Source organism: Artibeus jamaicensis, unplaced genomic scaffold (assembly GCF_021234435.1).
Source record: "Artibeus jamaicensis isolate MK-2021 breed Jamaican fruit bat unplaced genomic scaffold, CSHL_Jam_final scaffold_1019, whole genome shotgun sequence".
Taxonomy (NCBI): Eukaryota; Metazoa; Chordata; class Mammalia; order Chiroptera; family Phyllostomidae; genus Artibeus; species Artibeus jamaicensis.
In genome coordinates this window covers 1,926,941-1,943,784 of record NW_026522025.1, presented here as the reverse complement: position 1 = coordinate 1,943,784, position 16,844 = coordinate 1,926,941, and the positions used below count along the sequence as shown (strand labels likewise).

The following is a 16,844-nucleotide window of genomic DNA, read 5'->3' as shown; positions in this document are numbered from 1 at the left end:
TGTAGGGGCACTGAGTCACCTGGGTGATTTGAGGTTTTGCCAAAAACTCCGTAGGAGACGTAATGCATGAGCAGATGCATTGCCATGATGAAGCTGCCAATCACAAGTTGCCCATGGTTGCAGCCTTCTGAATCATCTGAATAGTTTCTGTGGAGGAATATTCAAGCTTAACACAAAATCTGATGCAGATTCATTGCTCTGCTCACTACAGTCATTTTGAATGCCATAGCCCCACAGTACACATGCTCACTCACTGGTGTCCACTGCCCCCACTGACTAGTACAGTGAAGTCGTTATTATTCAGGCACATGCATTCCAGTCCACTCTCCTTGGCTGCCAGGTTCCATCAATGTCGCACCAGCTGTTCTCATTATTAACAATGGCTGGACTCTTTCTGGACAGACCTTGTATTTCCTTCATATTTATTCATTGAATAAACATTTAGTAAATATTTAATATTAACCAGGGGTGGTGCTATCAGTGATGACAAAAAGTTGAAAAAGATACAGTGCTAATGCTCAAAACAACTTGCAGTCTAGTAGATGAGACAGACAGGGAGCTAATAAGTAATAGAAAGTATGTACAAGGTGTTTTGAGAATATAAAGAAACTTCAAAGGACCTGAAGAGAGGACACACAGAAAGATGAAATTAGAAGTTTACTTTTTCTATTCAAAGATTTTTATTTTAACAGCATTTCAAGTTTATTGGGTTGCAGATATTTGTTATTCTTACAAAAGGACATTGGTATTTTTAACCTCATCATTAGGTACCTGAAATGAAGGGCCGGTGGTTTACATAACTGTGGACGAGAGAAAAACGATAGAAGGATCTGGCCAGCTAATATATTCCTGTATGTTTTGAACCAGATTGAGAATTAGGGTCAACCAATCAGGGTGGAGAGATCTCAAGTTGTTTGGTTAATGATTCAATCCAATTTTGGTATATGTTTACAGGCAAACAATGGAGCAGAGATCAGATACTCTTGGATTATGTCAAGCAGAAAACCATCATAGATTTCACTAATACAATAAAAATACTTTTATTATAGTATATTTGTAGTGAATGAATTCTTAGTCTATGAAAGAAAAATTTCTTAAAATTCAGGACAGAAAGCACCTCTAGGAAACCTTGCCTGTTGCCACTCTTCTCCTGCCTCATTCTGAGTTAGAATGCACGTTCCACGTGCTCCCATAGTATCCCTCTACTAACTGTTGATGGTACTCATTACACTGTATGGTTGTCCTCTAGCTCCCTGCTAGACTGCCAACTCCCCAAGAGAGCTGTGTCTATAATCTCAATGTGTTACACAGTGCTTTTTAAAAAGTAAGTATTGTACTGATAAATAAACAAATAATCTCTAATAGGCATATTGGCTAGTGGAAAGAGTATTGGAAATGCTGCTGTATCCTTCTAATTGTATGATTTCCCCCATAGTCATTCATAGGACTAATAAAGCAAAAACTCACTGTCCTTGCAGAATGAACTGAAAATGTCCACACTGGGTACCATGACTTTCACTGGTCCTGTAGCACCAAGAATATTTTGGCCTCTGCTCCTGTATTGGGTACCCACAGGCCATCTGGAAAAGTGGCTTGAGTCCACCCTAGATGAGTTCATCCAGTGATTCCAGAGTTTCTTGCCTGGATTCATGAAGTTTCTATGAGACCCCTGAAACAACTGATCTCTTGCATCGAGTAATTCTGTGATGGTACTCTGAGCCATCTCCCATGGTGCTGGCACTGATTAAGTAAACATATTCATAGGACCAGAGTGCTGGGCTGGTTATATGGTCAGATATGCCCAGCAGCCAGACAACTTCCACATGGGCAGTATCAGAATTAAATATAGATAGCACTATATAAAACACCAGCACAATAAAAAGCATTTGTTTGCTTTCTTCTATTAGACTCCCACTAGCACATGAGTGCTCTCAGTGTTAAGTTGTAGGTTCTTGGCTGAAGTTGCTTCATCAAAGAAAGTCACATTACATAGTGGCCCAGTAAACCACCAGTATAGTCAGTAATAAGTGAGTTAATAAGTATCCCTGGTTCTGACCAGAAGGGCTCACAAGGCAAATGTCTCCATTAGTCTGTCTAATATAGCTACTTGTTTAGATTATCTAATTCTGAAAAACTTAAACATTGAAATGAGTAGGATAATGCCAATTGGGTAATTAGCCAGCTGTGGGTGCTGAAGAATGAGTTGCTTATATATGAGTACATTCCTGAGGTGAGAATGTTTTGCACATCAGTGTACATGCTACAAAGTGTTAAATCAGTCATTGCACACCACTTCTAAGCAGTGTGCAGAGTGACTGCAAACTTCACGAGGAATTGCTGACAATGCCTGATTTATACGGCTTGCATGTAACATACATATCATTGTATTGAGTTTTGCATATATAATACTAGTGTTCACAGACAATTCTACTGACTGTCGATATTAGCTCTCAAACTTAATGCCCTTGAGTGCAGTATTTCATTCAGGTAACTGTAAACATCTGCTACTATGCTGACAGGTACTTGTTAGCCTTAACATTCAGTGGTAGTTTTCTGCATTACTTAACTTAATCTTCAGCAAGAGTTAATTGACTTAAAGTTTTTGTTAGTAGTAGCTGTCTTCATCTGCCTGTTCCATGTCAGTAATTAGCCATATTCACAGTGGTTTCCCCTTAATTCCAAACTAGTCAGTCGTTCATGCCTGGCTGAAGCCTGGCTGACCATGTTACTCTAACCCTAAACTCCCATTTGATCCAGCAAATGTTGCCCAGGCGTGGGGGTGTGCATGGGAGACACAAGGAGGGTTAATTTACAGATGCTACCCTCGGAACAGACATGGAATCTGCAGCAGTCACTCAGAAAACAGATGGACATGTTGTCGTTGGGGAACTAAGACTTCCAGAGAGCCTTCCATGCCAGACCTCCACATGATTTTCCCCAAACTTCTGTATTTCTTTGTGTTATGTTTTCCTTCCAGTACTTTTAAAGGAAATGTATTGTCATCCTAAACATCCCAGGTCAAGGGCTTAATTAATGCTTTAAAATAAAGGTTCCAAAACACCAGGAGAGGTTGACATTTTCTCCCTGGTTTGTTTTGTGAAGAGGGAGGAGAGAAGGTGAGGAGGAACCCCTCCTGTTCCATGATTACATCCTACCCACTCATTTTCTCCTTTTCTCCTCTGCTTTTGATTTTTAGTGGCAGTCTTAACAGAATGTCAAGATCAATTTGCAGCATGGTTTAACTCAAGGTTTGCATTCTGCCAGCAGCAATTGTCCCTGCAAACAATGCCGTGTGTTCTTGTAACTTCAGAAGCTTTTAGAAGGATCATGGCAAGGGCAGCATCTAATGACTTTATTAGTGTAGGGTTTCAAGTGGGCTCAGTAATTGTTCATATCTCTTTGTCAGCAAGTCATAATTACTGCTCAGCATTGTCCAAGGGTGCACTTGTGAATAGTTTCCTAATAGTACTGAAAGGAAGGGAAGGAGGGAAATGATAAAAGGCGATGGCCTCTTATGATTGAGAGCAAGCCAGTCTGTGTACAGATGATGGCTAAACTGTTTACAATACATTCTTTACTCTTTTTAAAATAGATTATCCTTTTAAAAATGTTCTTTGAAGTAATTTTAAATTACCAGCTTATAAGCCATTGATTTGGATACTTCCCACACTACTTATTACATAATCATAGTTGCCCCGATGGTATATGCATTGTGTCAGAATCAATCATTTGTGTGAAAATAATATTTTTCCTCAATATTAATGTAATTAATGCTATTCAGGAAATATGCATATAACTCGGATACAGTAGTCAATGTTTCCTTAGTCTATGTGAAAACCATTGCTAGACAAGAATAGTACACAGGTAATACTGTTGACAAGATAGTCAACAGAAGAACAGCATTGTAAATTTTTATCAAACCTTATTTTTCTCATGTACTAGATCTCTGTAGTGACTTCCTTGGTTTCTGTCTTGACCAGTTCGTGATGGTCTAGTCAGAGCGAACTTAGTAAGGGTCATTCCTTAGCTAAGGAATCATTTTCTGCCTCTTCCACCAATAAAGGTAGCTTCTTCACCCTTAGCACTGTTCTCCAAGCACATGTTATTGTGACGGGAATTTCTGAGAGTATCATTAGCCAAGAGTAAGACTATCACTGCTGCTTTTTAAAAAAAAACAAAACACATGTAACAACTGAACAGTTAATTAAGCACCTACAGTGTGCCAGACACTATATATATGAGCCCATTCAATTGTCATTCTATACATTACCTCATTTAATCACAATTCTGAAAGGTTAAGTGCAAAGGTCCAGTTTCACATATGAAGAAACTATCTTTGGCTCAGAGACATTATATAATTTACCTAAGGTCAAGCAAATGGCTGTACCAGATATAAATCCCAAATCTACCTATGCTTTTCTGCTACATAATGCTTCATTTCCCATGACCTTGCCCTGCTAGATTATTCAACAACAACAACAAAATTTACCGAATAACTGTGCTGCAAAGCCTTATAAGGGGATATAAGAAAAGTATAAGGCATGGACTTTTTACTCAGGGAACAAATAAACATGGGATTCACCAAAATGTTAAAGTTAAACCCAACTATTCACCTTCTTTATGCCTGTGCAATTGCAGTTGAACTTGCTAGAGAAAAATCGCACTGATTAAAAAAAAAACAACCACAAACTTTAAACAAATACACAGTAATGCTAAGTAAACCTACATGTGGTTTTCTAGCTAATTCTCTTTCCCTGGGTGAGAAGTCTTATTCCATACTCCTCATTCACAAAAGAAACATCTCATGTTCCACTCCATTCCCTTTCCCAGCTGCCCTCACTGTTTGAGAAAACACAAGTCAGCAGACAAAAATGACCTTAATATTCTGTTCTTCAAGTCTCCATTGAAATGTCTCCTCTTCATAAAAGCCTGATAAACCTTTCTAGAGAAGTCCCCTCCACCATTATTATCTTTCACAGTACTCTCCTAGAACTTTTTATAGTAAACTATTACTTTTGCTTATTCAAAAACATTTTTTTCTGATTCTTTCACTGGGGTATAAGCTTCATAAGGGCAAGAATTGCATCAGTCTTTTTCATTTTTATTTCTTACTACACTCTCCATAATTATTTGTTGGATGTTATAAGAATGCATGACAGCATAGTGGTTAAGAATGTGATTGAGTTTTGGATTTGGTCAGACTAGGACTGGAATTCTGGCAATACTACTAGACCTCCACAGTGATACTGCGCAAGTTGCTGAAACCCTCTTAAGCTGCAGTTCCTGTATTGGCAAATGACGATAAAAACCTCATTCTCAGAGTTGTTACTAGAATTGAATGGGATCATTGATTTTTTTAAAGTCTGGCACTATGTATATTTTTAATTTCTTTGTCTCAGACATTTATGAAAATGTTTATAGGACAAAGCCAAGTGATAAATCACTTGAGGTCACTGTCAGTTTGGTATCACTCTACAGGTTAAATTTCCTGGTGACAAAGAATTTATTTAACTTATCCTACATGCTCTGGTCGATGTGTCTCATTTGGTTCGAGTATCCTCTGTGCGCCAAGGGATTGCAGGTTTGATTTCCATTCCCAGGCAAGGCAGGTTGAGGGTTTGATCCCCAGCCAGGGCGTGTGCAAGAGGGCAACCGATCGATGTTGCCACTCTTTTTCTCTCCGTGCCTCCCTCTCCCTCCCACCCTCTCCTCTCCTCTCCTGCTCCCTCGCTCCCTGTCTCTCTGAAAGCAATGAAAAAGTGCCCCCAGGTGGGAATAAAAAAATAAAATTGAATTAACTTAGCCTACATTTCTGAATCTTATCCTGAAAGAGACTTTGTTTTTAAAGATTGTATTTATTTTATTTTTTAGAGAGGGGAAGGGAGAAAGAGAGGGAAAGAAACATCAATGTGTTGTGTGGTTGCCTCTCTCATGCCCCCTGCTGGGGTCCTGTCCTACAACCCAGGCACACATCCTGACTGGGAATCAAACCCACAACCCTTTGATTCGCAGGCTGGCAGTCAACCTCTGAGCCCCACCAGCCAGGGCCTGAAGGAGAAGACTTTTAGAGACCTTGTCATATTTCCTTACCGATTTCCAGATAGTTGAAGCTTATGAAATGGTCTGGAGCTCTCAGCCTGGAAGTGACTTTTCTAGTTGTTTTAGGGGACTGAGATCAAGTTCCCTTGTCTTTACTTTTTGAAAATCAAGGTGTTTCCTTGTCTTTAAGGATGCAGATTCCTCAGATAATAGTGATTTTTATTGTTCATTCTAGCCTTTTGCAGTCCCTTTGTTCTACTACCTATCTTTTATCCAGTGAAGTATCCATCAAATACTGATCGTACCATAATGCTCCCCTTATTTTCTCTCCTATATATTTTTGTGTCTTTCCACTTAGCATTCATTATTTTCCTACTTTATAAATGGACATAATAATTACACATGAATAAATACAATATAGGGAAATTACACATGAATAAATACAAAAACAGGAAAATAAAAATAAAAGCAGATAAAGCCAATGAAAAGGGTCAGATAATGAGCATTTATAAACACTTAGGTTGACTCAAATTTTGTACATAAACACTGAATACAGCTCCATAATTCTTGGAGCTAAAGGAGAAAAGAGGAAATGTAATAGGCATATCCTCATTTATTGCTTTATTCATCTAATACATATTTATTAAGTTTCTGTTATTTGCCAGGTACTATATAGCCTAGAGTTTATAGTTTATCATTTATGATTCTTATTGTCTGATTAAAGGAAGCCTAATCTCAAGATTTCTTGTATGATACTAGACTTATCAGTGAGATCACTTTATAAGTTATATAAATGTCTAATCATTCTGTTATATACCTGAAACTGCTATATCATTGTATGTCAACTATAGTTGAAAAATTAAAAATAATAAAAAAATTTAAATTTTCTATACTGAATTCAAGGAAGAATTATGTTTTTCTATTTGACGGTCATTAGGTAATATAATAGACAGTTATTTTTCTGTTGTTATTTTGCATAAAACAGATTATTTTAAACAGCTGTTTCTTATATCAATCCCCTGTAAAAAGCAGAGGGCTTTATATTAAGTCTTTTCTCAGTAATGGTAATTCTTCAGAGAGCTTAGGTAATATGGTCCTTAAATGTTCCTTTTTGAAGATCTAACTCATAACAGGTATAGAGCTCAGAGGAAAAGCCTATGTAGCCAAACTGTTCATTTAACTCCCTGTCAAACACTGGTAGTCTCCAGTGACCCTTTGTCAAGTGCTGGGTTGTAATTGATTCTTGCTTGAAAGCTTTGATGAGTGCCTAAAAGTGCAAATGTTCTGTGCTATTGGTCATCTGTTTTTCAAAGATTTTCCTCTTGTGTGTTAGATTTTTACTAATGTCCTCCCATATTTTTTCCCATTAGGATGATAATTATTTTTCAAATACATAAAGAAATGTCAAGGTTCTCTTGAGAAACTGACCAACTCTGAAATAAATGATGCTGAACATTTTTAATATAATATTAAAATCACATTGCCTCCAAATTTTGCAGCTGGGAAAAGCCAGAGAAAATAGCAACATGAAAAAAAATATGTGTGTGTATATATATACACACACAAAATATGTGTGTGTGTATATATATACACACATATATACAAATATACACACACAAATATGTGTGTGTATATTTGAAGTAAAGATATATATATATATATATATCTTTATATATATCTCTGTCCTAGAATAGGGTATGATCTGATCTTATGATGGTGCTGATACATAATTGTAGAAATTGTACAACAATATAATATAATGCAAAGCATGGTGCTAAGTGTAACTCCTTGTTTAGGGATATTGAGCATGAGATTGCTATTGTAACTTATTTTAGGAACCATTTTGCCACATCCTTAATTTGAGGGCAGAGGTTGAGAAAGGAAAACCAATTTTGACTCTAAAGCACATAAAAGGGAAGGAAAAGAAGTAGTATTTATTATTCTACAGTCTAATTCTAAAAATAGATATTATTATCTTAATTTTATAGATGAGAAATCTCAGAAAAATTAAATTATCCAAAGGAACAATTAGCAATTGAAAAATCAGGTTTGTTTGACTCCCAAGTCATTGTTCTTCTCGACAATATTATGTTCCTTGCAATATTTCCTACTTTCTCTAATATGTTAATATTTGGATATTTTAAACCCCTTTTAAGTCACATGTTCACTCAGTTGGTAGTGACAGGATGAAATTATGTAAAAACTGCAGTATGCCAAAAGCTAAGTGGGAAGCTTAGAGTAATGAACTTGTGGGCTGTTACCTGCTTAATTTGTGGGTCCAAATGACCTATGGAGGTGGAAGCATAGTAAAAAGCCTGGGCGATCATGATAGCTCATGCCAACTGTCTTAATTAAACTTATTTTAGCAGCAGTTGGAAAAGGGAGAGAAAAGTTGTGTGGTTAACATTGTCACAGTGGAGATAAAGGTTACTGAAGCATGAGTTGGCCCATTCATGCAACAAATATGTTAGTCACTAGGTGCTAGGAATGCAGAGATGATTCCTCCTGATAATAGCTCCATCTTGGAACACACAGTTCTCCCTGACTTCTAAGTACCCATTTTCTCCTCTGATTCCCTCCAGCTCTTAGTCTGAAACACTAAACCTAGACCCCAGTTATATATCATATAAGTTCCTTTTGGGGGATCCTTGATTTATCAAACCCAAAATATCCTTAGTGTCTTAAGAACACAAACCAAATCTTGTCATATATTTAGTGGGCCCTCATAAATACTGATCATTTGGTAAAAGAGCACAGAAGAAATATTACCTGACATTTAACATAAAAGTACTCTCTTATACAGCCCTTAGAAAATGAATCTTCTCTTTACATTTCTAGAGAAGGAATTTCTGCATTTGATGAGAGATTGCATTAGATGTTTTCTCTTATCCATCCCAACTAAGATTTATATTTTAAGTATTTAAAATAAATATTTATATTCTTACTGGTGGTGAGAAAAAGACAGCCAATTATCTATTTATTATTGTTGTTCTTCCACAAAACTAGTATAAAGTAGTCCCTATAAATTAGCTATACCCCTGTCATTAAACTGTCAGTGCCTCAAAGTCTTTCCACTTGAGTGCTTTATAAAAGACAATAAGGAGGTAAACCAAGAAGTTACTTAGTTTTTTAAAACTCTGTCCACTCCTCTACTGAGACAATTTCACAGTTTGCTGTTACTGGAAAGTCTGAGCCTCAGACAGTTGAAAGATGCTTTTGAGATTAAATCTACCCAAAGTCTCAGTCTGTGTTTTCTTAAATTTGCCTTTAGTTTGGCTGTGTTCTCTAACATGCATACATTATTTGTGTGGAGAGGCATTATATCATCCTTCTGGAAAACAATTGATAATATGTATTAATAGTAATTAAATGACTCTAATTTTTACCCTATAAGTCCACTTCACAGACTTTTTTCCTAAGGTTATAATTCAGCATATTTATCCCAGTATTCTTTAATTATTAAAAACACTAAAAAGAAAAATCTTTCTCTAAGTGTATAGTTATATTATTCATCCATTTAAAATGCTGGTTCATTACTGTTGTGTAGAAGGCTAAAAAATTGTATCCCCCCAGACAGTGATTACTGCCAAAAGGAAAAGATATACTTCAACGAAAGACTGATTAAAAAAAAAAAAGACTGATGTGATTAACAGTGCGTTTAAAGTTTATGGAATTGATATCACATGTAATTTTTCTTTATTTTTGTAAGGGGATTATTATCTTTCAAATTTTATATTTATTTCATAATTGGCTAATACAGTCACATTAGTCAAGACTCAAAAGGCATAAAAAGGTATATAATAATGGTAGTAAAAACACAATAGAGATTAACTAAGAAATAAAAAGGTTTGTAATATAAAGTCTCCTACTTAACCCTGTCTCTAAGTTACCTTCTCCAGAGGCAGCGTTATAAGCTTCTTATTTAATCTATTCAGAGATTCTTTTATATATAAACAAACTAACATGCTATATTTAGTTTTCCCCCAGTTTTACACGGATGGTAAACACTATTTAACAGCCTGCTTTTTCCATTAACATTATATCTTAAATATATTCCATACCAGTTCAAAAAGAACTCTTTATATTTTATGCCTACCTAGTATTCCTTTAAATTCCCAAAAGATACTATAATTTATTTAAGCAGATCCTGTTGGTGAGCGTTTGAATTATGTCCAGTATTCTACTATTATAAGCTTACAGTAATTACCTGTGCACTTAGGTGATTTCCACATGGTAATGTATCAATAGACTAAATTCCCAAATGTAGGTGTCCTAGTTTAATAGTGTAGGTGCATTTTTAATTTGTATAGATATTGGCAGATTGCCCCTAAGGCAGTTGGTACCAATTTCCCTCTTACTAACAGTGTATACAGTAGTGGTGCCTGTTTCCCTAGAACCTTGCCATCGCAAGGTGGTACCAAGGTTTTTTATCTTTACTAATCTGACATAAAAATGGCTTCTTGGTATAGCTTTAATTAGGAGTTAACTCATTCTGAGTTAAGTATCTTTTCATGTGTTTCTGAGACATTACTGTTCCCATTTCTTGGTGCTGTCTTTATGTATTGTTGGTTGATCTTTTTGCTCATTGTTTTGTTAGAATTTTTTATAAACAGGGCAAAAGTAGGTTTATAGTTGTGAGTACACAAAACATTTTATTCTTATATTATTATTTATTAATTATTGTGTTATTTTCCATACAAACAATGGGAAACCTGCTCTTTTGGCCACTCCTGTATTAGGGAACTTAGTCTTTTTTCTGTGGTTTGAAATCCAGAATTCTTTCTTCTGTTTATCATTTATCTTTTGGCCTTGTTATGGTGTTTTTTTACCAGGTAGAAATAGTTAAAAGGTTCAGTTTTGACTTTTGTACTTGCTGTTCTCCAGCTATACTAACCTTCCTGATATCTTTTAAATATGCTGGATGCTTTTCTAGTTGCTGTTTTCTCTGCCTGGAATTCTCTTCCTGGAGATATGTGTTTCCCTTCCTCCTTCACCACTTTGAGTTTTTGATCAAATATCAACTTTTCAGTGATACTTGCCCCGACGACTTATTTTATATTGCAACCTCCTCAAACCTGATATGTTTTTTTGTGTATCACCTGGAGCTCACAGAGGTATTTGTTTGTCTGTCTCATATCAGATTGCAGCTCATCTATATAAATAAAGTAAGTGAGAATTACCATCTTCAATGTGGCAGTCACCTCAGGAGACTAGACACTTGGTCTAGTGAAGCAGCCATTGCCCAACACATTTTGGGGATAATGTCTTTAAAAACTGCCTTCAGAGGCTGCTTACAGCCTTACAAAGAAAGCAGTCCTATGTTCTGAAGGCAGTGTTTTCAGAATGTTGTCCATTCACCTGGTTTGGGGTTAGCAGCTTATTTAAAAAGCAGTTTCCTGGGCTGTACCCCAGATTTATTGACTCAGAATCTCTGAGAGAATGAGGCTGAGGAACTTGACTTTTAAATAAACTTCCTAGGTGATTCCTAGGCCATTAAAGCTTAAAGATCACTGTGTGTAGAGTCAGTGCCCCCAGCTAATCATGTACCTTGTTCACCTAACTCAGTTTGAACCAACGACTTAGGACTATTTCCCAAAATCACAGCCACTGTCAGAGGACAAAGTATGCGCCAGGGGTGCTGAACATTCCTAATGAAGGAACTCCAGAAGTGAGCTGAACGATGCAATGCAGCCTGTGGAGATGATGTTGTAGGAGACAAAGCTCTTTGGCTAGCCTGGTTTGTGAATGCCTGACAGTGCCAGCAACTTGATAAGTCTCACTTCATGCGTTAAGTGCATTAAGGACCTTGGCTTTAATTTCTCTGTAAAAGAGAACGGGGAGAAGGGAGGAGTGTGTATTGGTAAATAGGCAGATGATCTCTACGGTACTTTATCTTCCATTCTGGTGTTTCCACCAGCGTGCATAAATATGCTTGCACAAATACATGAATGAATTATATGTATTCATGTATTCAGCTGCAGCATCTATAATTCTTTTCTACTTTCTAAATATCAATACCTGCTCTTTCATTCTCTGAATGAAAGTAAAACCAATGACTTTTTATTTGGTCAGCAATTCTTTGATGCTATATCATATTATGCAAAAAAAATCTTTCAGTGTTGGCCTATCAGTATAAACTATCATTTTAATCCTGGAAGTTATGATAAAAATATTAAATATCATTTTGCAACTAATAGTAATAAAAATAGCTACCAACTTCAAGGGGCTATCATATTCTAGGCACGCTTTGGAGTGCTTTCTTTATATATCTTATAAGAATATAAGTGTTTTCTTCTCCAAGGAGGACAGACAGAGGGCCCAGAGACACATGAAAGGATGCTCAGCATCACTAGCCATCTAGTGAGGGCAATTTAAAACCACACTGAGATACCACTTCACATGGGTCAGAATGGGCATCATAAACAAATCAACAAACAACAAGTGCTGACAAGGTCATGGAGAAAAGGGATCCCTAGTACATTGTTGGTGGGAATGCAGAGTGGTGTAGCCACTCTACAAAATAGTATGGAATTTCCTCAAAAAAACTAAAAATGGAACTGCCTTTTGACCTGGCAATTCCACTGCTGGGATTATACCCTAAGAACCCTGAAACACCAATTCAAAAGATCCTGTGCACCCCAATATTCATAGCAGCACAATTTATCATAATAACCAAGTGTTGGAAACGGCCTAAGTGCCCATCAGTAAATGAGTGGATCAAAAAACTGTGATACATTTACACAATGAAATACTATGCAGTAGAAAGGAAGGAGGAGCTCCTACCCTTCGTGTCAGCATGAATGGAACTGGAGAGCTTTATGCTGAGTGAAGTAAACCAGGCAGTGAAAGACAAATGCCATCTGATCTCACCTATAACAAATCAAATAAGCAAGCAAAATATAACTAGAGACATTGAAATAAAGAACAAACTGACAGTAACCAGAGGGGCCAGGGGAGGTGATAACAGTGGGGGCAAAGGGAAAGGTCGTCAAGGAACATGTATAAAGGACATATGGACAAAGCCAAAGTAGGGTAGGATCGAGGGTGGGAGGGTGGGGATGGGTGGAGTGGGGAGAGGGAAATGGAGACAACTGTACTTGAACAACAATAAAAAAAGAATATAAGTGTTTTAAAGATAAGTAGTATTCCTTTACATGGAAGTCACGCACACTGTTATGGGTCTATTTTCTGTCAGATACACATTTTTTTACATTTTCTAGTACAGAGTAGGGAAATAGTAAGTCTTTGTGAAATGTCATCACCCTCCTCCCAAATTACTGTATTTCTTTTAGTAAATATTTTATGTTAGGGTACAACTTAGTTAAAGTCATGACTTATGTGATTATGACTTTGACTGAAAGAAAGTAAATTATACCCTGTTTTAAATTAAAATGAGATTACTTTTATCCATATCTGATTTGTTAGTAATCCTGATTTTCATTAGCAAGTTAAAAAAGATCTATACTTCAGAGATTAAAAATTTTACTAATGATCAATGTATGCTAGCCATCAGATGTTCCATTTATTTTTCTCCCCAAACTTTAGATTAAAAGATAAGATTTTATCTTAGCTTTTTAATAGCAAGAACTGATGAATATGAGCTACTAATTTTATATTTGTTTCTTCACCAAGGTCAGAGTTTGAGACCTCCCTCATCCTCCCACTCCACAGAGACATGTGTTGCTTTATTATACCTGATTTGAGATTGACTGTGTTCTCTAATTCATTTTCTTAACCCTTCCCTTTCTTTCCCCTACCTCCCTTCCTCTCGCCTTCATTTTAACCCCTTAGTGAGAGCATTTATTCTTTGTCTTTTCAAATTTGTCACTTTAGCTTTTGGTTTGGGCAGCTGATTAATCAACTTGTTATTCCCCAAATAGGTCTATGACAAGTAGGTTGATTTATTAAAATATTTTAAAATTAAAAAAGCCATTTCTCACTACAGAAGAGTTATCTTCTCCTTTGGGTTTGAGGTTGCAGGTATCCAATTGCTGTAGAAACCATTCTCCCTTCATGACACCTCACCCTGTGAATATCATGTGCAGTTAGGTAGGTTGACAACTTCGGTGCTGCCACTAGGTGCACTGGGCCACACCTAGTCCAGAGGAAGAAAGTACCACAGGAAAAAGAACCATATTTTTTCTCTTATAACAACTTTTTTTTTCCTGAGTCTGTTTTTGTTCCGTTTTGAACCGGATTTTTGCTGGTGGTAATGTGCTATGAATGCTAATTTTGTGCTGTGAGTGATCTTTAGAGGAAGAAGCAGAGCCTCTTACAAAAATTCGAAAAGCCATTAGAAAAATTTGGTATTTGTATTAAGTTCTTGTAAATTGTAGTACAAGGAATTGACAAGTAGGAGTTTTGTAATTTGTGGCTGTCCATTGCCCTTACAGGCTCTCGTTGATTACAATTTGAAAGTCTCAGAGTAAACACGATTCAGATCTTAGAATAATCTCATTAATTAAAATTTTAACAAAGTCTCTCTTTGATCAGAACAGATTGTTAGTCAAGGCTACTAGAAAGTATCAACAGGCTTCATGATCCCTGTATACTTCTCAACTGCCTCTAAAAAATTAGAATGATTTACCAATCCCTGGTACAAACTGATCACTTTGTTGTTTTTTATGGTTAATTGAACAGCTAGTGTGTCTTTGAAGTCTGCACCTTTCTTGAATATCTTTTGTGTAGTTTTGAAGTTTGTGTTATATATTATTTTAAACCCAATAAGATAAGCACATTTTCATAATTATTTTCCCTCTAGCTCATTTTCACAAAAATAAAATTTGGGAAGTGTACAATTTTCAGGCAATATTGTCTTAAAATTGAATTCATAAAACCCTTAAGCAAGCCTGCCTTCCTCCCTTCCTCCCTTCCTCCCTTCCTCCCTTCCTCCCTTCCTCCCTTCCTCCCTTCCTCCCTTCCTTCCTTCCCTCCCTCCCTCCCTCCCTTTTGATGAGTACCCCATTTAGCTTGTATCATTTGTGAAGCTAGTTCTGCAATGGGCATCTACTGGGTGATGTCCATTTAATCCATTAGTGTGAATGGAAAAGACATTCCAGCTGTGTGTGTGTTTTGACATATTTCATTTCAGAGGATGCCAATGATCAGATGAGGGTCAAGATTGACTTCAAATATTTTAGTAAAACATGGAAAGAAAAATTAGATCTTAACTTTCTAGTCTCCTGAACAACATATCTCCATTGAGAAACTAAAGCTATACGGGTGTGAAATTTGGTACAAAAGATTAGGCTGCTTGAGCCCCTTTGATCTCATAATAGTTGTGGAATGTGAAGATCTGAATTTCATAGGAACATTGATATTTCATGGCCAACAATGGGTTTCTCAAGGCCTCATCATTTCAGATTGGCATGAGGTCTGGTTATTGCTGCTGTAAATACATATATGAGCCTGCCTCCCATGAACTTGGCACTTACTTGTCTTGACATTCTTGCTGACAGTTCTGGTGGTCCATAACATGGTCTACTTTACGTAGTCATGTCATAGATTATATGGGAATTCAGCCTAAATTTCGGGGATGAATTTCTGTAGGCAGACATATTGGCTTTTAAAATTAAGAGGTTTGATTCTGTTTTGAATTTGATATCAAATGAATCTGAGCACATGGCATTTTAATGCCATTTGTCTTTTCAAATAGATTTACCTTCTAACACATACGACGACAGGACTCTGCTCATCAGCTAGAACATACATTTCAGAGGAGTGTTACCTAAAATATTATCATAAGGCATAAGAAAACACACGATTTAAGTTGCCTTTCATGAACATAATTAAGAATTAATAAGCTAGTACCAGTGGCTAGTCCCCAGAATTTCCACTGTTTTGCCTTTTGTGACCTGTGTTATTAAAAGTCCATTATTTTTACAGACTTTATTAAATTGGATCTTATTAAAGCATTCTATATTTGCATTTGGTCTTTCATAATTCATTATTATTATGACATTTACTTTTTACCATCAGATCTGAAAACATATCATAAGCTACCCTTTTCTCTTGAAAGAAATGCTAATTTCAAACAGTCCTCTAATAGAAGAGAAAAGCTTTATCAGTTTTTTCATTTATTCCAGATCGTGTTAAGAATACTAATGCTAGACTTCAGTATGCTAATATCTCTGAGCTTTTTTTGGTCAAAAGCTTAGAATTATTATTTTTATCCCATACTAAGTATGAAACTAGAAGACCTCCTATTGGAGAAAACACAATTCTAAAGTACAAGTCTTGATTCTAAAAACTTGTGGAAATGTTGCCAAATCTGTTTAGATTAGGAATGATAGTCAATTTAACTTTGTACCATGCAATATTTGTCCTACTTAGGAAATTATTTTCTCTTAAAATTCATTTTGTTGGTTCTTCACATATGTTAGGTTTACCATGTTTGACAGTAAGAATCTTAACGCTGTCAGCCCCAGACAGTATTCAGGCTGTTCTGCCTGCTTCAGTGTTCGATAACCATTTCTGTATCAGTTGTTTTGTAGCGGAAAATTCAATGTAGCAAGGCTTCACCTATTGATATCAGACAAGCTGCCTAGTTTTAATACAACTAATAAAACTGAGTTTTTTTGTTGGGGTACTAGTAAATTTATTAAACTATGAAGTGAAACTTACTTTGGATTTTGTCTCATTTTAGATTTCTGACCATGTGCAATAGACACTTTGGCAGTGTTGTTGCACAAACCGTTCGGACTCAAAAAACAGACCAGTTTCCACTTTTTCTGATTATTATGGGAAAGCGATCATCTAATGAAGTGTTAAATGTGATACAAGGTAAAGTAAATGTCACAAGGGGA

The 16,844-nt window shown here is 36.3% G+C and overlaps 1 protein-coding gene across 1 annotated transcript in view; it reads left to right on the top strand.

Annotated features, from left to right (window-relative positions):
- FAF1 (Fas associated factor 1) overlaps positions 1-16,844 on the top strand; it is a 410,524-nt gene that overhangs the window by 289,395 nt on the left and 104,285 nt on the right. The window contains exon 14 of the mRNA XM_053655563.1: positions 16,685-16,821. Coding sequence (XP_053511538.1) covers positions 16,685-16,821 — 137 coding nt within the window. The remainder of the gene's footprint in view (positions 1-16,684; positions 16,822-16,844) is intronic.